Raw genomic sequence first — 22,733 nt, 5'->3', positions numbered from 1 at the left:
TAATTTCTTAGCAAGGAAACATCTTAGTAGTTGAGCAGTTAATTGTTCAGTTGCACTTTCAGTGAGGCTACACCGATTTCTGCCTCTTTCCTTCAGGATTCCCTAGCCCTTGGGAAGACAGATGAGGAGGCACTGAAGCACTTCAGACTGAAGTTCAATGAAGCCCTTCGAGAGAGCTGGAAAACCAAAGTGAACTGGCTGGCACACAACGTGTCCAAAGATAACAGACAGTAGAGCAACATCAGCTGCACACTCGCTCCAAGAGAATGTAAAATTCCTGCACTGAGTCCGGCAATTGCAGACAGGTTTCCAAAGACTTATTAATGTTGTCATGCTGAAGATCGTGCACCCAGAGATCACACATTTCTGCACGACTGAAAAATCGTTGGACTGTCATCAGCCACATAATCATGTCTGCTAGAGATCTTTGGGGGACAAGGGAGAGACGTGAGGCAATAAAATTACTGCATAGAGCAAAGGTAGGTAGATGTACCGTATCCTTAAGAACTTGTACAGCTTCAAATACATCTGCTAATGGAAGAGTTCAGGCAGTTGTAACATCCTTCCAGTGTGTTAATGGGCCTATTTCTGTTTTCTTGAAAATTTAGCTGAACACCGAGAACCTACTGTCCCAGTAGCTCTCATACTTTAGCCCATCTTCTATGTCCCCACCATTCCAGCTCAGTGGCATTAACTTCACCACACGATCGCTTCTCCTGCCCTGTTTCAGTGTGCACCAAGGTAGGTCAGCTTGAATCCCCGCTGAAGCTGACGTGGACAAATTGCTTTACTCTGCATTGTGACAGGGTGAAACTATCCGTGCTGTCATACCACTTTCTCTCTGCTACAGAGGCCACAGGGTTCTTCTGAAACTGAACAGGAACCCATCTACTGCTGTCAAAAAACTGATGCCACAAGAACAGGGCTGGATTGGCCAACGGGTTACGTATTTTTTTCCTTTGCTTTCCTAAGTCAGACTTTAGTTGAGCCTCAAGCAGTCCCTGGGTTTCTGCGCTTATACTGTTTTTAAGCCTCAAAACAGTAAGACTGCATTTTCAAAATTGGCATGTAGCAGTTGGTTGCTACCCATACCTCCTGTCGGGGCACACTGGAGGTAGTCTGCCACCTGGTTTCCCTGTAATACGTGCATCAGGGCACTGGCCTCTGCCTACGTAATCACTGGGATACAACACTGCAGTTCCAGTGTCAGCTGGGACAGATGGTACCGTTCCCTGCCTAAGTTACTTGGCCAGCCTTGCCTTCCCGTGCAAGGATAGAGGCGTGCCAGCGGAGTGGGCTTAACACTGAAACACACAACAGTAAGTTCCACCTCAACTCTGATCTGCTTATGAATTTATTCCGTTCCTTTCCACACTCTTCCTCCTCTCAACCACGGTACGCGACTCTTTGTCTGTTATTAGAGCTGGTGTGTCTGGGGTGGGGGGGGGTTCAGCCAAAGAGCAACCTGTGGTCATCTGTGCTGTACCTAAATCAGGACAAACAGTCTACTCCAGCCGCCTCCTGCTCTGGCTGCTGCCTCCGACTCCTTCCCAAGTGGAATCTGTCCCATCTCCCACAGGGTGCTGTAATCAATCATGTTTCTACTCATGTGTCATATTTTTGTCCCAAGCCTAGTGTCCTTACCCGGTGAGCCGTTCTGAGCACTGGTGTTGCACAGGCATAGGTGAACAGGAGCCACCACTACTGCTCGGTGCCCCCCGTGAGCGTAGCGAGGTGCGTGGAGCAGGCTGCAGCCTTCGGGTCCTGCTGGAAAATAGGTGGAGTAGCTGGTTAGTACCTGCTTCCTTTAGCAGTTCCCTGGCTGCTTCCTTCCATCTCCCCACGTCCTCCGCAACATCAGGTTCCTCGGGAGGTGCTGTCACTCCTGCCTTTTAAAGAAAAGCTTAGTCTAATTTTCAAGACACCCCTGAAGCTGAATCCTGTATTTGAGTTGCACGTCCTTAACTAGGTTGTGCAATTTCCTTCTACTCACAGAACTGTTTAAAATTTAAACTCTTTTACTTACTAATAGGTAAAAAAAAAATACAGGCATTTCAGATCCTGTTTCTTAAGTGACAAGAGACGCCTGTATTGTCATCCCACAACGGACTGCGCTCTCATGTAAATTCAGCTTTCATGTCTGGTTTAAAATTCCCACAAAACCAGCAAGTTTAGGACAGAGACTGAACTGGCCTGTTTATTCTTAGTAAATCTTCCCTGACATGGAATAAATTTGATTTGACGGCATTTTTGCATCCAGCACATAGGTACTTTCCTGACTTTCAGCTCTTGTTAGTACTTTAAAATTAAAATAATGCTACCCTATACTGGCTCTTTAAGTCCACTTTTTTTTTTTAAGAGGACAAGTTCAAATATATTTGTTCTTCATCAGCTGAAGTTAACACCAAGTTAAACTGCCTTAAAAAAAGTACCTTCTACCCGACGCAGAAACGAGCAGTAGTACAGTAGTAGGTAACAGGAGGTTTGGTCAGGGAATGGAATATGAAACACCGTTAGTAAACCCTTCCCTCCTTATCTTTACATACAAACAGATACAAGCAGATCCTGATTTACTGTTACACTGCTGTTAATTTAAATTCTGATTTAAAGTATTTACTGTTTCTTTTCATAAAAGATGTTATGCTCTGAAGTCTATTCTATACTGTTTTGTATATATTAATATAAAGCAGGTTGTATCTCATAGAAGCAGCTGTTCTGTAGAAAACAAATCATTTTAACTTCATAGAACCCTCGGAGAGCCCCTTTTTCTACCTTTCAGTGGCCGAGAAGCGGCCAGAACATTTCAAGACAGAATGACAAGTACCCTTCCGAGTGACCCCAATTATTTATTAATACATTCCTCTGGAACAGTTCTTAGAACTACTGCTGCTTCTAGAGAACAGCCTAAAAGAAACTTCCTCTAGTCTTTGAGTATCGTCATCTGAAAGACGAGCTCTCTGCAATAGACTAGAAATTACTTTCACTGATGTGGTTCCCCTGAGTCTAAAATATTACTTTTTTTCTTGAACTGAACGGCAGATAGCGGTCTGGGGTTTACAATTAATCTTAAAACAGTGAATCCATATTTGTAATTGTAAGTAAAGTATTATGAATATGCGATAATATTTTGAAACTGAACCAGTCAACAAGTTATGAGAGTAAACCATCATATTTTTTTTTTTAAGCCGTTTTAAGTATTATAGGGTGATTTTCCTTTCCTGTGCCAGATCATAGAGCCTCATGCTTCACAGGCTAAGGGGTGCTGGGTGTCATTTTAAATTAGGAATAGGAAGATGCCGGTATCTCTTATATCCAATTAAAAAAAAAAATCCGTTACCGTGAGGATATGGACAAAGGCGAGTTTCCACAGGGTAGCAGATTCCCACGTGGCAGCTGCTCTCCCACATCTGACCAGGAGCTGGTGCTTCCCCAGGAAGGTGCTGTTGCTCCACACGCCATCCCAGGACTGTGGGGCTTATTTCCTCCCCCCCCAGAAAAGCAGGTCACGCAACGCTTCTCCCCAGTTAACATGCAGGACTAACGCACGCAACCCATGTCTGGTAAGCACCTCATTTGTGCATCAAACCTTCGCATCACCTGCCCTCTAGGATGATGCCTTCACAAGGTTCCACCATTCTCCTCTAACAATTTGATGCCATCTTTTGTAATTCTTCAAGTTTTTTTTATTTTAAGAGCCAGGTTTGTGGCGACCAAGCATTCTGCACCCAAGCTGAATAGAATATAAATTGCCACAATGATGGAATAAAGTAAGGCTGGCAGGGATCCTCCTGAAATACTAAAAAGGAACTGCAAAAAGGAAAACAGAAGCCCAACACTCAAACAGTTGTTTTGATATTAGAAGAAAATACTGCAGGATTGAGAGCTCTCTGCACGCTAATCAGACAGCAAGAAAACAGTAGGGCACCCATCTCCATCTCTGCTCCCTCCGCAGGGAGAGGCAGGCGGGGGTGACCGCCTGTGCTCCCTCCCTTGGGGTGCTGTGCCCAGACTCTGCTCGCAGAGTGCCCTGTGGCCACACAAATTTGCTCCATTTTAGAGAACAGATAAATATTGCTATTTCTTTCCTTAAAGAACCAATTTACAGAGCAAAAAGCACACAAAAGTATCAGGCCACGTGCAAGCTGAGCTGCACTGAAACTTTGTGTGCATTCTTGTGGAAGGGAAGAAACATACTCCAGTTCTGTACCTGTAAAAGCAATTCTGCTGCATTGCCACAAACCCATAACGCAGGCTCCTGCCCGCCGCAGCGCCACAAGACAGCCCTACCCAGCCCTTCCTTAGTCCCTCTGGGTACTTGGTTTCCAGGCTCCAGCAGTTCTTACCCTCAGCCGCTTTTCTGGTGGAGCTTCCAGAAAACTCAGGCCCTAGTACTGTTTTACAGAAGTACAAAGCAGCGGTGGCTTATGTCAGCTGTCCTTCAATTTTAGAAGTGCAATAAGACAAAGTTTTATCTGCGTAAACGGCAAGAACTGAACAATTCCAAACGCGTTTCTCAATCCAGCAGAGTTTTACAGAGAGGTTACTTAGCCTAGAAAATTGTCTTACCTACCAGAAATAAAAATATCAGCGAGTGAGTCAGCAAGTGGCCCTTCTTCCTTGTACTCCACTTCAATGAAACTCCGCTGCCTGTATCGGGTCAGCAAAGAGCCTCTGGCTCCAAATTCACAAAGCAGCAGCTCCTTCAAAGTGATACCCCTTTCTAGTTCTATTTATTTAGAGATGGTTCTGTGATTATTTTTGTTAACTCTGTACAAACTGATTGTGCTTATTCTGTTGCCTTTGAAAAAAGAAGTATTTTTTTAAGCAAAACCATGGTTCTGTAAGAAGAGAATGTTTACATGTTTAACGTTTCAGTTGATTTAGGTACATGTTTTGTAAGTCAAAAAATAAACCAAATGATTGATAAATCATACACACACGTGCTGCTGAAGTCTTTCTATGCTTGAGAAATCAAAGAAAACAAAACAAAACAAAACTCTTCTACTGCCACCAGCAGAGGCCAATTACCACACAGTTAATGGAACTCGGTTCAACTTTGTTCCACTCAGTAAGAAATAAATGCAAACGACCTTTAGAACCAGAAATTTATTGTAGCTCATAGACTTTCCAAACTGACCTGTTACCAATATACACATCTGAAAAGTTATACCCATAGTGGCTACAAACTGCATCAGGACATTTACAACCTTTCAGGATTACCATTAAGCCATGATCAGTTTTGGTCTAAAATACAGCAGCTACAGCAACAGTATATGGAAGGATAAGTCTTCTACACATTAACACAGGACAACTGTCAGACATAAGTTAAAAGTTTCCCAGTTTACTTAAAACTAGCAGTTATATTACCACATAAGTAGTCAAAACCATTTCCCCATTTTAGAAATCTAAAATTTTACATAAAAAAAAGCAACCCCCAAAACGGTAAGCTAGTTGTGTGGGTAACCTTCCCTGCTTCCAGCTCCATCTACTATTGTAAAAGGCACTCCGCAGTCAAGCGCTACCCCAGATAAAACCCACCGCTGGATCCCATTACACACATCACTAGGTGAGAATAGGTCTGCTCTGAAAATCAAGACTATGGAAACACTTGGATCGATGCTTATCTTTTCTCTCTTTTAATTATGACCCTTTGTGCCCCACCCTTTGGTTGCGTGTTGCTCCTCTCGCACGCTTACACTGTGCAACACGTCCCTGCTGTGAGCCGTGTGGCCTGTGCACCTACGATAGAGACAGACTTACAGACGAGAGCGAAAACCAGAGCTGTGCTTACCGTGCTGAGGAGGGAGTGGAGTCCTACTCTCCTGCTACAAGCAAAACAAGTGACTCTTTTTAATCCACCTCCAAATGTAAAAAAAAAAAAATAATCAAGTAAGCATATAGTCGTTATTCAAGGCTCTGCATAAGACCAAATAAAGTTAAATAAACGAGACCTGCCTTACCAAAAAACCAGCACTCTTCACCACGGGGTCATAACTAACTTCTCGTACCTTTCAGCTATTTCTTTAGAAAAGTCCTTTGCAATTCCAAGTTAGAACTTTGATCAGAAACAACCAAAATCATCTGGACTTGGAATAACAGTAACATGATTCCCAAGGTTTTCTGGTTGGCTAATTTATGCTATAGTTTTTCACCAGCAGGAAAACACAATTACTAAGTGTAAACAAAGGCTTAACACACCAACAGTCCAAGTTACTGTACAAGGGGCTACAGGGAATGAGCAGGAGTGTGTTTAAGAGAAATGAAGTCAGCTATGCCCCAAACCCTCCCACGACCAAATTAGAAAAACTGAACAGCCCAAAAAAAAAAAAAAACCAACCACACCAAACCCCCCAAATCCCTGTCTCTGTAGACTGGGAGCCAAGGTGCACAGGTACGCGGGTCTCAGGCTTTCCAGCTTCACTTACCAATGTAACAACCAACCCACTACATGAATAACCTGCCCCGTCAGCAGCGTGAACAGACCATCATTGTACTCCAGGCAGCCTCACCGTAATTAATAGGAGCTGTGGCAACACACCACAGCAACAGCACACTCTCATTTGCCCACCATCTAAGTAGTGTTTTTTCCCTAATAACTTAAAAAGCCCTTATGCCAAGACTTAATTGGGAGGAAAAAAAAAGAAAAAGAAAAAGAAAACCAAACAACTGTATTGCACAGGGCAGTCGAACCTCTGCAGACGTTCCTGAAGCCTTTACAATTTCTCACAAGCTTGTCTGTTCCCTCTGCAAAAATAAAGGAGATTAAAGAAAAGGAAAGAAAAATTAAAGGAAAACCAGAGCGGGGCATGAGCGAACATGGCAGTCAAGGCCAATGACACCATATTACTGAAACATCTACACTAGAGAGCTGTGCCCGTGCTCCTGCTGCAGTAGTATGAGATTTGTAATATTTCATGCTGCATGGTTTTTTTTACTTTAGCATGTTTTAAACCCCAATCCCTGTTTTCACTACCACAAATGACATAATTACATAATTCCAATATATTTACAAAATATTAAAAAGTCTGTTAATCTTCTACATATTAACCTCATTCTGCCACTTTACACATGCACTAATTTGGGGGAAAAAATTAAAAGAAATCGACAGGCTGAAATGAGCAGCTTTACCCTTTGTCAACAAGCAATCTTTGCATCTTTTAGAAAGAGAACAAGGAACAAAGCCAAGTTTGTTTCACCGAGCAAAAAAAAAAAAAAAAAAAAAGACAGTTCAGAAATTCATGTGCAATGGCTACAGAACCGTAGAGTCACTTAGCTGAGATGACATGAAGAAAAAAAGTGCAAGGTGGTTCCTCACATAGCGTAAAAAATAAAATCGAGTCACTGAGGCATGGCTGAAGGAAGAGGTGCTACCTACGATTCTAGGAACAGCAGCAGGACCTAGCTGACATAACACAAACACGGGGATGTGTCGGGAGGGGTTGAATCTACTGGCCAGAATGATGGTTTTTTTGTTGGTTTTGTTTTTTTTTTGTTAAACACCATGAATCCTTGGTAACAATGGAGTGTATTACAGTGGCGTCTTCTAGAGCAGAGACATAAAGACAAAGGGAACAGCTAGAATCAATAACTGAGGGTAGAGTCATCCCATTCCAGCTGTTGCTGTCTATTGACATTCTGTTGGTCCTCTTCCTGCTCTCCCTCTTCCTCCTCGCTGCTTTCAGACTCTGCACTAGTGATGTCATCTTCTTCTCCATCTTCGCTTTCTTCTTCCTCTTCCTCCTCTTCCTCTTCACTGCTGTGTTGATCCTCGTAAGTCTGTTAAGACAGAAATTAGCTGGTGATACCATACTGGCCAAAATCCTTTTTATTCTTTTGAATTCCAGCTCAAGGCACTATATTGAGAAAGAGCTACTAGATTCCTTGCTGGTTTTAGACATTCAGCAGTAATTACGCAACCAGAAAAGAAAAAGAAAGTAGCACTCTTTAAAATAGCTTTGTAACATCGCTATCAATCCTAAACAAACTAATTCTGAAGTCCGATCCAGTACTTCAAATTCTACTGGAAAAGGATCTTGTGGTAAGGTCACGCAAATAGCATTAAGGTTGCACATCTTTCTTGTTCCTGATTTTCTAAAAATTCAGATGTCAACCACAGCAGAAGGAAACATCATAAACACAGATGTTTCTTATAATAATAAATAAATAAATAGTTTCTTACAACTTTGGAAAAAAGCAGACCATGGCTGAGGCAGCGAGCAGCATCATACAGCGAGTGTCCAACAGCGAGCAGTCGGACACTGACCCGTAAAACCCAGTTATCCATCCTGAAGCCATAACCCACGCAAGATCCCAAACATTGCCGTTGGGATTTGTCACTTTGGCGCATTCATTAAAAATTCAGAGTTAATGTCTCGTCTCTATGTTCTGCGGTTGGTTTTGCTCTACTACTCTGTCTGTGTACAATCGTCCCCGCTGCAGCTGGAAAAGGGCACTGTGTTGTTAAGAGCTTTACCTCCATGGGGTTCACAGTGATGGTCAAAGCAGAGTCATCCCAGTCCATCTCATTTTCCTTTCCAGTGTCTTGGTCACGCATCGTTCTCTGATGTGCGGCGCGGATTCGGAACACTCCCAGAATAATCATAAAAACCAGGAAACTGACACAAACGACAATCACAACAGTGGCTGTACTTGGGACAACTGCAACAAGGAAGAAAAAAAGGAGCTTCCTAGATGATACTGATAACTAACTTTTATACAATGCTAATAACTACTCCTGTGTTCCCATCACCTGCAAGAGGGAAATGGCATTATACAAATATTACACATAGCTACACAGAGGCAGTTTGTCTAAGGCCTGACTTAAAACGTCAGTTGGAGAATAAGAACTAAAATGTAATTCTGTAAGTATAATTACATCAGTTTGAAGGACTGACAACACATGGAAAGCAGATTCCACCACACACAGAATCTCCTTTCTAAAACGCCTGTGTTTCCTCCTCTCGCATCCTACACCCATGCTAAATTAATATAATTAAAACAGACAGGACAGATAACACGACTCATCAAGGCAATAAGGCTGCAGTTCTCCCCTCATGCCATTCAGAAGAAATGCTGCCCCAGTTCCTCACATCCTTTATCTAGGTCTTACAGTCCCCTCAACACTAGCACATCTCCCATTTTCCAATGCACACAAGCTGACAGAAAGCTCTCCTGCTGGAGGAAAAGATATTTCGTAGATCTCTAGTAATCCACTCCTCCCTGCTTGGGCAACAGCAGAACAGGACCGAGTAGCTGCTTGGACTATTAGTCCAACACACTGGTTTCAACTCTGGGGAAAAAGCTCTCTGTAGCAAGAAGCTTCCGTGACAGTTTAACACCAGAAAAGAGAGAGCTGAATTTCAGTGACTGAGAATTCCCACCTGAAAATGGATGAGGGTTAGCCAAGTTGTGGCCAGAGAGATCAACAAAGGTATGGTGCACTGGATGAACAAATTGTGGTTGCGCAGCTATATGATTAGCGTGTTCAACCGGGTTAGCTGTGTGGATAACATTCACCTAGGAACAAAAAGAAAATGTTAAACTCCAGAAATGCAACAATTTACTTCTGAAGAGATAAAAAGACAAACAAACAAAAAATAAAATAAATAAATAAATAAATAATCTATTTCCCAGAGCAGGCATCCAATTCTCCTTTCAACACAGCAATGGCTTGCCTCAGGGGACAATCAGCCCCATCAGTAGCTCCTTGCGAATTACGATTCCTTCTCACAGACCCCTTCATTTTTATAGCCCTCAAATCTGTTTTAGTTAGTCTGGCAAGTTTGTGTACAGAAACCAGTATTTCAGAATAAAACAGATAAAGCCTATTTATTTTCAAATTTGGTAGCCAGCCATTTTAATCTGAAATAACAGTATATACAAATATATATAACACATTCATTACATTTTCTTTATTTCCATCTTTTCTTATTCTGCTGTATATCTCCGGTTAACACCAAAGCAAAAAATCCATATTGTAGTGAAAGGGTTAAGAGAAAACTATTCTTTAAAGTTTAACCCAGACTTAGCAGAGCTGGCGTTTAGGTACAACTGCAAGCTCATCATTTGCACAGCATTTTTCTTGTTTCCTTGCCGAACAAGCAGAGCTAAAAATACCCCTCCTGTGGCGGGACACTGTGATACGGGTACCTGACCAGCTGCACAACAGGAAGAGAGCATGTTTACTACCCAGCAAGGAAAGCATTTGCAGTTCAACTCAAGCTTACAGAATTTCCTCAGGAAATCAAACCACATTACTTAACACAGAAATCTCTATTCTGCAACACAGGAGGTTTCCCAACCCACCACAACTAGTGGTAAATACAATTAACTTCACCGTCATCCCTTTCATCAGCTCTAAAATACAGAAATTCAAGCTCATAGCTGAAAGATGCAGTTACATGGTAGTTCCTCTCAATGTAAGCAACTTCATATTCCAGCACCTGAAATTTTAGTGCCCCTTATGTTATCTTCTGCTGTACTTCCATATATTTGATGTAAGTGTATTAACTCATAATTAACCTGTATTCTACTGGAGGAAATGCAATTTTAGCCTGTGTGTACTCTTACATAAGCCCTCGGTATCAGCAATTTAAGCATCACACAAGTAAAGCAGCAAAGGGCCCAGCAAATTCATCTGCAGAATCCTAGGAGTTATACATGAGGGCCACTCAAGTCTACTCTTACTCTATATTCTAGTTTTTTGCTAAATTAATACACTGTCTTTCCAACTCAACCTTTTTGCCTTCCCACTTCCATTAGCCATGCTATTTCTTCTACAACACAACAGTTTCACCTCTGTTAAGACAGCCTTTTTTAAAGCTGAAATGTAGGATTAAAAACACATTTATACATAAAACACAGGCTGAAATGCACATATTTACTAGTATTTATTTACAGGGCAAAACCCTACATCAGTAATTGATCAATTATCTATCACTTGAGGCAACAATTTCCATCCTCCTAACAATCCATACTCTACAACTTCTCAGCGTGATCAGATTAGCTGACATACCTCCACTTTAAACTCATTGCTGACATAGCGTCCATTAAGCTCAGAACAGACTAATTTGAACTTTCTGTCAAAGAGAGAAACAGTGTGCCAGTTTCTGTAGCGTATCAAATGCAAAACCTCTTCATAACTAGCCATAGTATCAACCCCTGTGGAGAGAAATAAACAGATAAAACATTTACTTTGCTAAAGACTGGTACAACATCATATACTTGACAAATATTACTCCCTTTCTTCAAGTAAGTTGTCTTGGCTGTCAGATTTTCAGTTGAAGAACGTAACACCACTGACACACAAATACGTGGCTCCACTGAAATTCTGTGGATTGATTTTGTGATAAAATCCTAGACCCTTTAAAGGGATTACAGGAGCCTTTCTTTTGAATACATTAACATATTCTGAATATAAAATAAAAAGGAAAGGTGCGTGCTCCTAGGCACTGGATCATCTGTGCAAGGAACAAGCCCTTTCTAGGGAAAGTGTACTTCATTTCCATAGTCCAGAGGTAACTTGCAATTTGGGACATGAAAGAACAGAAAGGAGGTTCTAGAATCATGTATTTTCTAGAACCACAGCTTTCCACAAAATAGTTGTTAACACCTCTGAGCTTGAAATTCTTGTCAAAAATGAAGTATCTGGAGTAAGGTGTTACAAACTATCTCTAGTACACTGTTCCCGCTATCACCGTCTTCAGACCCTTCCTACAAAAAGGGCAGAAGTAGTAACCCCTACCTGTGATTATCATGCCCAGGCTGGAACTACTCATCTCAATGCCTTTCTGCTGCAATCGCGTCATGTCAATCTCCAGGCTTTCTTGTTCCTGATTTAGTTCCTCTCCTAGCACTGTCACCTCACATGTATCCAGGTTATGCATGATCTCTTCAGATACCAAAGACTCTTGTACTAAAAAGCACGGAAAAAGCCAGAGGTAAGCAGAAACAAAGGTGAAGTAGACAAGAGCCCAGGAGCTATAAAATGTCACATGCGAACTCAACTCTTCCTCCAGAACAAATATTAAGATCTGGGCCTGAAGTAAAAAGACCAAGTATTCATGAAATAATGATTAAAAAAAGAATACAAAATTGAAACAAGGGATATCGACATGAAGATAATGGCCTAACTACTATTTCAACTACTGTTGCTAGCCCAGAGCAGAGTACCTACACCTTCTCACAAGAGACATACATCTTCTCTTCCCCTACTAGATTCTGTATTAAAAGTGAAATCCTCGCCTCTTTGCAAGAGGAAGATCCTCCACTGTCATCTTTGAATGGGGTGAGGGTAACCAACAGTCCTAAGCAGAAAAGGATGTTACCTGTAGGATCTTCATCTCCATCTCCCTCTGGCTCCACCTCCCGTGTAATGGTGCTTATTATGCGAAGCTCAGGAAAGAGGGAAACACCCTCAGAACTCTCAAACTCTGAAGCAGAGCGGGCAAAATGGTTGATGCCACTGAGGCTGATTTTTGGTTCCTCTGGTTGCAAGACCATTACGTACCCCTCCACAGAAGGAATGGAGACGCAGGCCTCTTCATTGAAACATCTACAAGATACAGAAGCAGTTTTGCACAGTCAAGGAGGCTATCTGAGAGGAAGGCACAATTATGCAGAGTAATTGCTTTATAAATTTTTAAAAAGCTCTATCTGGGACCCAAGAGTCTTAGATAAATTCATCAACTGTGTTGGAAAGTAAGAATTCCCCACCAAGGGAGCAATCTTACAATTAATTTTTACTTACCGTTAACATCTGGCCCCATTTTCTATGCTCTAACAGCCGCAGATAACACCTTTAATGAAGCCTGTGATTACTGGAGACAGACAGCACACCCTTCACGGCATACCTTTGCAACAAGTTCCTCCCTATCTTATACACTCCTTACTACATTCTCAGGAAGAAAGTAAGAGTGCTGGTGTAGAAAACATTCTCCATATTCAAATGTGTGATAGTTACATACTAAGATACTGGAACATTGTTCCAGGCTTCAGCATCACCGTACAGAGACGCACTATTTCACCACCAGCACATACTTGACAACACTGCTGATTTTAAGCCTCCGAATCCCAGGTGTTGGGAACTGGCGGGAATTCAGGTAGGAAATGTGCTGCATGGCCTTGTCAACTCTGTCGATATCATCCCCTTCTAAGGTCAGTGTTGACTGACTTGGGTTCATGTGGATCTGAAACAACACAGAAAAAAAATATAAGAGAATACTCAAACAGTAACATGATCAGGTAATTAAATCTGTAAGTTCAACACTGCTTAACCTGGTAAATGCTAGGATAATTACACCTGTATTCAAAGCAATAAGGCCGTTACTTACTAGCCTTGTAGTACACAGTCTTCCCTATTCACTTCCTTATTCCAGTCAAACATATTTAGTGCTTCATTCTTTAAGAAAAAATCTAGGCACTTGTCATAATTCTGATGTGAAGATTCTAGTAATATGGAAGAGACACAGCTAATATAGAGAAGAAATTTGTCTCCGTTCACGTAACCTTGCTATTAAAAAAAAGGCACGCAAGTTAGTCTCTTTCTACTAAGCTGCTTGTTAAGAATCTCTATCTTTTATTAGACATCCTTGTATAGCTGGTAAAAGAGAGGCTCACAAACGTGGAACTTCTCTTCAAGATTAAAGAGAACACAGTTAACTTACATTCTTAAATTCCACTAAGACCATGTCTATAAAAGAAAGATTTCCTAGTTTTCATGTAATTTTAATGCACAATAGACTAGATGGTTTTATTTGGGACAGACCTACTAATTCTGACAGCAAAACTTGTAACTGTTATCAGCAGAGCAATAGACATGCTCCCCTTTATTCACATGCAGCTTTACCTTCACGCCTTTGCCAACACCATCAGCCATTTGCAAATCCAGTCCCTCTTTGCAAGTATACAGGCAATCTATCACTTTCTTGTTTTCCAGTTTACCAGAACGAATCATCAAACCTGCCAGATTGCCTCGGAAAAACTGCGCCATGTGGAGTTCACCACCTTTATAAAGGGAGGAAGGAAAAAATCTTTATATGTTTTGATTCTTTTCTTTTTTTCTTTTATAAAACAACAAATATGCCTTCTGGTACCACAAAGTACTATATGCATGCGGGTTAGTTTTTATCCATTCTGGGCGTTAACCTTGTGATTATGTTCAAGCATAAAGAAAAAAATTAAACAGTTCACCATGCATATGGCCTTCAAAACAGGTGTGGCCATCTTGAACTGTGAAACCAAGGCTGATATTTCCGTAACAAACGTTTCAAAAGAAATCGCCCATACAGCGAGGTGGTGTTCTTCAGAAATGAAAGACAAAACCAGTGAGATGAACTACGAAACCTGAATCTTCATATTGAGGTAACGGCTCCCACTAGTCAGTTCTCTACAAAACAGGCAATGCCCGTCAGCATAAGAGGACAACAGCATCGTTCCTCTAGATGCTAGTTATCTACATCTAAACCCATCATTACAGGCTCTCTTTACACTCAAAGGACAGGAAGAAACTTCACAAAGTGATTCAGCTCATTCTGAAAAAGGTCTCTAAGAGTTAACTCCTCCCCTCTAAAGGTGCCTTTGTCTCTGAATGGACACGAGGGAGCAGTTTAAACTCAGGTTTTAGATACAAATTTTTAGATATCTAAGTCTGATGAATTGCAACTCAACAAGCCCCTTGCTGCTTAGATTTTCTGAAGATGACATGATGATGATCACCTAGTCTATATCTTGCTAATCTATGGGGACCACAGAACATCGCCCAGAAATTTGTATTTCAAGGTCATCACTTACTAAGCTACCAGATTTTTAGAAATATGTCTAAGCTTGCTTTTAAGATTTTTACGTGATAAAAGATCCCTGCTGTAACTCCATAAAATTTTTAGTAGTGAACTGCCCTTTTACAAATTATATAATTTCCAGTTTAGATTTTTACAGCTCCAGCTTCTGGCCCCTGGATTCAGTTACATCCTTGCCAAATCTAAATGATTATGCACAGCTAGAAACCTCTTGTCAATTATATCTAGACCATTCCAGGAACTCTTAAACTTTACAGAAACAGTACTTATCTTAAATACACTTTTAGAAATACACACTAATTTTAAGTGTCTCTACTCAAGACACAAAATCCACTGAACTGTAACTAAATATTACTAAGAAAAAAAACCACTTAGCCAACCTGAAATACCTGGTAGCCAAAGCTTTCATGCCCATTCACTGTAATTAGGACTTTATATCAATTTCCGACCAAGTGAGCACACACTGTACTTTACAGGTCTGTCTTTGAGTTATATACAGGCAACCTGATCTAAATATCAAATCAGTCTTGAGCGAGGAGCAAAGCTACCTGACTTCCAGAGGTCCTTCCCAAACTACTGAATAATTCTATGATACACACACCCCCCTACAATACATATATATACATATATTTATATAGGATGAGGTGCATTTATGTTTTAACAAAACTGGATTAAAGAAATTATAGCTGATATTTTACATCAGCAACTTACTTTACACCACTTCACTGCAATCACAATGGTTGCAGATTTGTACATGGATGTGCATTTGGGTGCAACCAAAAAAAACCCCACCAAAAACCAAAAAAAACCCCACCAAAAACCAAAAAGAAAGCAAAAAAAAATCAGCTGATGAAGCTCTGGAAATAGAAGCACAATGGAGAAACAAGCCTAGGAGAGGATTATGTGAAGGTCAATGGCCCAAATGCAATGCCTGCATTTCATGCTGTGTGTGAGATGAAGCAATGTCTTGGCTTAAAAATGAAATAAAACAGTAGGGAAAAAACTCCAGCAACCTGCAGAGGTCTCAGGCACAGTTTCATTGTCATTTTCATTTCCTGTATATTCTGTAGAAAAGCAAGACAGAGAATAGGACAACAGGGAAAGGACCAGGTAGTTACAATTTGGCAAACGCTCTTATCACAGAAAATACCCAGCAGCACTTCCCCAAAAAAGTCTGCTTATACTCGACCCAGCTTCTCAAGGATTGCGAGGTCTTTGAAACACTAATAGCTGCAATGCAGGGAAGAAGCATTACTATGTTGTTACAAGAACATAACATTCAAGACAAGACAACTTGAAGAGCCCCATACACAAGCCGCAGTAAAACCAGTCACACTGGAAAACACTTCAACCACAGCCAAACCCAACCTCACAAAAAAACAGTATTAGTAATGAGATACAGCTCGATTTGTTTTCTCCTCTTCCAGCTACTAAAAGGGACGCTACGGTGAGATCCAGCCTATCTCAGCAGATCAGCAAAAGGTATTAAATGCTGATCAAAAGGAGCCATTACCAACACAGATTTTTTTATCGTAATAATACATCATATCTATTAAACAGTCAATTTATCAGATAGAAGCATCCAGGGAGGGAAGCACCAAAAATGAAAAACAGCTTTTAATCTTTTAAAAGAAATGTTAAAAGAACTTTTTCAAAAGCATAAAATCTCTCTCTCCTTAGAGGTGAGCTGTACATATAACTTAGAGCAGCCCCATTTATTTTAAAATCTTGGTAAGACAAAGAGTGCTAACTTCACTCCTTTGGCATACTTTTTTCCCCTGTGTTCTAATTCCCTAAAAACCAGGCTTTTGGGGGAATTTTTAAAAGGTACTCCCTCAAGTTCTTGTACTCCAGACTTTTAATGCTCCTATTTCAGACTGTTGTCATTATAAAGAAAATTCACGTCAGAAGAAATCAAAGAATCATATATTGGTGCCAATATGAAAGCACAGGAGTTTTTAAACTAAATGTATATGCTTTTGTTAGGACGCAGAACATATATGAAAGCCACTACACAATCCATACACTTAGCTGGAACAGAGTTTCCAAGCTCCAGTTTCTTGAAAACCAGCCACTATAGATTCCCTTTGAGCTAGAAGAGATAGTTGGAAAGTCACAAACAGAATGAGATGAATTATGGAGAAAATAATTAATTGACACAAAGGAAGCGACAACAGAATGAATTTAGTAGTGAAATAACATTAATAGTGAAAGATAGTGAACTTGTCACAAAACAGTATATTTGATGAGAGGCTATTTTGATAATTTAACCTTCAATCACACCACAAAGCCTTAAAACTCAAAGAGAAAGGAGACACTGAAGACAGAAGACTTAATTGATTAAATCGTCTCAAAGCTTTCCATTCATCATTCATTCACAAACTATTTCTATGCGTTATTGCAGACTGCAACTACAGTCTGTATTCTGAACTACAATAAAACACGAATGATTTAACACTGGTTTATCTGCGACCAAAAAGATCAGCTCTATAACAGCTAGGATGTAATTTAATCAGCAAGCAAACATTTCAGTTCAGGACTGTGAAGCAAGACCGTTGTTACATCTTTGTAACACCTCTGGTCATCAGCCTCCATGTTCAGATGCATTCTCCGCCCTTTTCTCAAGCTTTAAAGAGTAGGTTTCAGAAGTATTAAAGCCCATGAATCAGCACTCTGCAACTTGCAGAATACTGTGTTTTAAGCCACAGTCTGCATACAATAAAGCAGATGCTTTCTATGTTTATTTTTATAAGCAGAAATGGTAAAATATCCAAGAGACAGCATCAATGCGTTGCTTAACTGAATTGTCTGCTGGTCATGCTTCCACTTACGAGAACACTTTTTCTATAATACGCTTTTCAATCTACTTGAAATTAAGTGTTCTGCTTAGTAATCTGAAGTATATGATGTATTTTTACAACTGTTATTAAAAATAAGCTACCTATATTCCCACAGTTACCAAAAAAGTTACTTTGATGGAATGCTGCTTAGTGAGTACCTTTGTATTTTATACACACCTGTGGCCAACGAGCAAAAAAACTCTCACTGAAAAAATGACTAGAAGAGGAAATACGTGATACTACCTAGAAGCCAAAATAATCTGCAAAGACAAAAGAAGTTATCTTTCATGCACTAAAAAGATCTGCTATGTACTTCTAGACTAACCAGAAAGATTTCACTTAAAAAAAAAAGTTAATTAAAATTATCAACAATTGTAAATAGTTACCTTGCCAACATGCTCCAACTACAAGCTGTGTTTCTATCTTTGAAGGATGAAGCGGGTAATCTTCAGTCACTGGGAAAGGATCATACGAAACGCCGTCTACATAAAGAGTTACCGCAGGAAATTCAACATTGAGGACATAATGATGCCACTCTTTGTCACACACCTGGGTAAAGAAAGTTTTAAAAACACTACTTTAATTTTTTTTTAATTGCAGTTGAGTAACTGATCTGATGCACGTTTTGCATATACATACATACAGACATACTGACAACCTATAAGCCTGTACAGACATACTTTATGTTTCATGCACAGCACCCATCTGAAAAAAGCAAACCAACTGTCAAATACTTACAAATAGTTTGTTTTCTTCTATTGCCAATACAGGAAGCTGCATGCATTTCCATTCCTTTAATTTTTATAATATCTAATAACAGCATATTTAAATTTAAAAATACATATCTACATGCAAGCACATTCTGAAATACTATTATAATATACTGCTTCACAAAGGAGCTGTATTTGCTGAGAGGGGCTGTTTAGAAAAAAAAAGTGCCCATTTTGAATAGAAAAAAGTCTTCCACAACAGACTCGTTTATAGCAAAGCTGCTTAGTTTTTGGAAGTAACAATCTTCCTATAAGGACATATATGGACATTTTACCATGGAAACTGTATATATTGCCCTGCACAGAAAACAGGATACAGTTAGCTATGTTAGAAAGTAACTCATTGTTTTGGTAACTGCTAAAACAGACCTGCAATGGCAACCTAAAGCAACTAACAAGCCTTTATAAATGTACAGATATACAGGGTTATTTTATCACTGATCCAAAGGGCTGGAAAAGCACACAAAATACTTAGTCCTTTCTGTTGCATTCTTAATGATCATAACATCATGAATTCATAGAAATAAGTTCTGTAGATCTTAGTAGGACCAAAGTAAAGATTAGTTATTACAGTCTTCACTTTCTGATCTAAAATAATTAAGAATACATGACTGAAAGAATACAACCAGACACTCCCCTCTGTAAATAGGAAGCAGAAACGACTTGCATCCCTCAGAGGCCTATTAACTCTATTTTTGCAGAGTAAAATCTAATTAAGAAGACAGATTTGTAGCTACTGCTTGCAACGTGTAAGAAATCACAAATTTTATTTCCGTGTGAAAAAGGATTAAGAAGGTAAGTCCTTCTGTTATCCTATTAACACTGTGATCTGCGAAAATGTTGCATGCTTAGCAGTAGTTTAATGCTATAAACAAACCAGAATACTTAATTGTTTTTTCACACGTTACCTCATACTGTATTGAGTGAAGATAACTGGTATCACAGCTAAAAGACTGACACTGTATTTTCACATATAAATCTACATTTTACTACCTTTCAGGACAATGACTTTATTTCAGGAGTATCCCAGTGGGTTTAATAAAACCACCAAAGCAGTACTTTATATTCAAGATTAAAAGGCAGAGCTGAATCTCTCTCTGACACTTGATCACAAATAAAATAAGTATTGTTGGGTTCTATAAAACATAAAGGGTTGATTAATTAAATGTTTATTAATAGTTATACTATCAGTGAATTTAGTCTCCGATGGTTTTCACTGCATTGTAACATCCTACCAACTGTCCTTCCAAACTTACTTGATTTAGCTTCCAGTGAAATTCAGCAGGTTTGTATGTTTTTCCCTCTGAAGGATCTTGGCGGAAGAGGAACACAAGTCGGCAGTTGTGTACATAGAGTGTGTAGTGGTGCCGGTTCATATCTGCACAAGAATTTTAATTAGTATCATTATTTTCTGTAAACCTTAAGAACTCCATGAAATTCACCTGTTCATAAATCCCCAAGTAACTGATAGGAAGAAACAAATGTAGAAGTAAATCAGGCATGTTAAGAGGAATGAGAAACATCTGTAATAGTAATTAGGGCAAACATTCTTGAACAACCCATGAGTAATACACTGTACAATAAACAGACGTGTCTATCTCCAAATCCAATCTAAACCAAGGCATAGGACTAAAGAGTCAGGGAGATAAACCTGTCAGCAGGAGAAAAAGAGCTCTATTTGCAAATAGAAGGGCTTTTTTTTTTTTCAAATGAGTAGCCTCTACCGCATCTAATTACTGTTTTGGAACAGGTACACATGACGGCAGGTGGACGTGCTTTCCTAAGAGAAAACTACACAGTTACATAGTCGTAGCTCTAAAGGATTTAACATTTAAAATAAATACAAAGGTGAGATGCTACAGAAACAAGTAAGAATAAGGAAAAGAAAGATTTTAGCTGCGTCATCCATTCCATGGCATGATGAGTCAAGACAGGAGGGAATGAAAAAACACCAAGATCAATCTTTCAGCCTGACAGCATTATATCTGACTGTATTGTTCCAGTGTAATATATCCCAAATTGCCTCCCTCCAACAAACCTAGTTCCAAGTCTTTCAATATTGTATAAAATACCATTGAAATGAATGCAAATTATATTTCTACTACCAGAAACTATTTGTTGCAAAAATTATATAGTTAGGTCAAACCAAGGAATAAAAAAGGAAAATTTGTTTTAAAGGTCTGCTTCTTTAAAACAGGAAAAATTGTAGTTAAATTTGCCTTTTTTCTCCAGTTCGCTTACTTCCATGAATCCAAAAGTTTTGGGTTTTGATTAACAGGACCGGGTGAAGATATGGAAAAGAGGAGAATATTTGTACCTGGTTCTGAATGACAGTCACTTTTCTCCTGTTCAAAGAAATGCTTTTAGGGTATTACAAGTGCTGTTAAATCTTTCTTATTTTCAGTTAAAATTTAATTAAGGGTGAGTGCTGCTGCATTTGCTTTATATTCAGCATAATTTCCTTTGAAAAACCTAGAAGCCTTTGAAATAAAGCATCCTTCTAATATATTGAACAAATCCACTGCTCCAGCTAACAAAGACAAGAATTCTTTTACCCCTTTAGACAGCAATAATGGAAACAGGGTTATCAAATTTCCTTCTTATTAATAGTATCTTCAAAATGTTTGTGTCTGTAGCATTCACAGAGACTGAAATTATGCACAGGGTGGGGAAAAAAACTTCATCACTACAGAAAGAGAAATTATCTCCTCCTAGAAAAAAAAAATAGTAGCAAATGCTACCACTAAACCTGATGTATGTATCAATAATTTTAGGCAGCATCAAGAATAAGGCTATCTTTGGAGATGCAAAATCGAGACTGCGTTGCCAGAATAAGTCATCTACCAGGGCAAAAAGAAATGCATAAAATAATTTAAATGGAATTACAAAAAAAAAAAAATCTGCCTAATCTGAAGCTAGATATTCTAAGGCAATGCCTTCATAGGTAACCACAACAAAGAGTGACTTTTACAGTCCGCTTCATTTCACTTCCAAGAAAAACCTGACCTAGAGAAAAAACTTAAGGTTCTCATATAGCTGCCAGAGCATATAAAAGCAAATAAACAAAACCCAACAATGAGACTGTTTATATTTGAAGTATTGACAAACCTGTCTTGTCTGAATTGCACAGAATTGTCTCTTTCTCTTTGGTTCCAGGCCCATGCCTCATCCATACTGAAATCATGAAGGGCTCTTTTAGATTGACTGTGACAACGCCATCTGGAATCTTCACAGCTTGTGTGCCATTAAATTCAAAGACTTGGTCACTGTCATGACCATTATCAGTAGGAAGTCCTATCGTCCAGTTAGCAGCACTACTTGGAGGGGGAAGTAGCTCAGCTGTGCCAGAAGAAGCGCCTACAATAAAAAATACTCGAATGAAAAAACATAGACCCTAAAACCAATCACAGATAGTTTCAAACCAAACTGTTTTTCTGAGCACTAATTTTTCAGCACCAACTGTCAGGATTATGCACTACCATCACACATCAAGCAATTCTCCTTTTAAATATTGTGGCACTAATAATAAACATCTAATACCATGATGACTTCCATAAATTTACCTTCTGGGTAGACAACTAATCTCATGGAAATTGTTTTGCTTACTATCTCTGCAGCTATAGAACCTTATTTTGCCTCTATCTCAGGAACCATTACATTAATACCACTTGTCCCTCAGGCCCGCAAACATGATGCCTTTCTCTTCACACTATATTAGTTATAAGACTAATAGCGATCCAGTTGAAGAGGGATGCGTAAGCATCCCCTCACAGATCACTGTCTAATAATATCAATACCCAGCAGGTACTCAGCTTGCTGTTTTTTCCCCCCACTTCAAGCCTAAATCATTAATGTCATAGTGACCTAGTCAGGGAATAGCTTAGGAATTGCTTGGTTGTAACCAGGATTACACTGTATTCACACTTTGAACTTCAACTGAAGCTGAAGACATAAATCATCAGTGCTAATTTGTCCTGTAATTGAAATTCTTCTATATTGGCTACAAAGGATTCATAAACTTTTCATAAGACCTTTAACTGCAGCACACATGGATGCCAAGGTGCCCTTTATTCCTAGAGCAAGCACAGTGTAAATTTAACTGACGTAAGTAAACTGTTTTTTTCCAAACCACGCTGTTTCGGTTTTCTCATCTACTTTTTTACCAAATATTTCTTACATTGCGTCCTTCACATCCATCGTGCCTCAGATAAACAGAGAGGTTTTAATGGCTATACCCTTCCACATATATAACATTCTCTCAGCTCTTGAACATGAATCTCACAAGAGGGAAATTATTAGTCTATATAAGCTAGTGGAGAGGCAGAAGA

At 39.5% G+C, this 22,733-nt stretch overlaps 2 protein-coding genes across 10 annotated transcripts in view; one reads left to right on the top strand and one right to left on the bottom strand.

Annotated features, from left to right (window-relative positions):
• Positions 1-4,933, top strand: part of PIK3CD (phosphatidylinositol-4,5-bisphosphate 3-kinase catalytic subunit delta) — a 32,670-nt gene extending 27,737 nt beyond the window's left edge. For 4 of the 5 annotated variants that reach the window (XM_054222289.1, XM_054222290.1, XM_054222288.1 and 1 more), the window contains one exon: positions 97-4,933. In XM_054222289.1, the coding sequence (XP_054078264.1) occupies positions 97-234 (138 nt within the window). In that variant the 3' untranslated portion in view covers positions 235-4,933. The remainder of the gene's footprint in view (positions 1-96) is intronic. The other variant, XR_008469483.1, reaches the window with a different exon arrangement.
• A 158-nt stretch (positions 4,934-5,091) lies between these two features.
• CLSTN1 (calsyntenin 1) overlaps positions 5,092-22,733 on the bottom strand; it is a 51,041-nt gene continuing 33,399 nt past the window's right edge. For 3 of the 5 annotated variants that reach the window (XM_054222298.1, XM_054222293.1, XM_054222295.1), the window contains 12 exons: positions 21,514-21,762; positions 19,662-19,783; positions 18,022-18,184; positions 15,809-15,859; positions 13,847-14,004; positions 13,039-13,187; positions 12,327-12,553; positions 11,744-11,914; positions 11,015-11,160; positions 9,381-9,516; positions 8,474-8,658; positions 5,092-7,776 (listed from right to left, as the gene is read on the bottom strand). In XM_054222298.1, the coding sequence (XP_054078273.1) occupies positions 7,582-7,776; positions 8,474-8,658; positions 9,381-9,516; positions 11,015-11,160; positions 11,744-11,914; positions 12,327-12,553; positions 13,039-13,187; positions 13,847-14,004; positions 15,809-15,859; positions 18,022-18,184; positions 19,662-19,783; positions 21,514-21,762 (1,952 nt within the window). In that variant the 3' untranslated portion in view covers positions 5,092-7,581. The remainder of the gene's footprint in view (positions 7,777-8,473; positions 8,659-9,380; positions 9,517-11,014; positions 11,161-11,743; positions 11,915-12,326; positions 12,554-13,038; positions 13,188-13,846; positions 14,005-15,808; positions 15,860-18,021; positions 18,185-19,661; positions 19,784-21,513; positions 21,763-22,733) is intronic. The other 2 variants (XM_054222296.1, XM_054222297.1) reach the window with 1 other exon arrangement.

Source organism: Rissa tridactyla, chromosome 16, assembly GCF_028500815.1.
Source record: "Rissa tridactyla isolate bRisTri1 chromosome 16, bRisTri1.patW.cur.20221130, whole genome shotgun sequence".
Lineage (NCBI taxonomy): Eukaryota > Metazoa > Chordata > Aves > Charadriiformes > Laridae > Rissa > Rissa tridactyla.
This window is presented reverse-complemented; position numbering and strand designations above follow the sequence as displayed.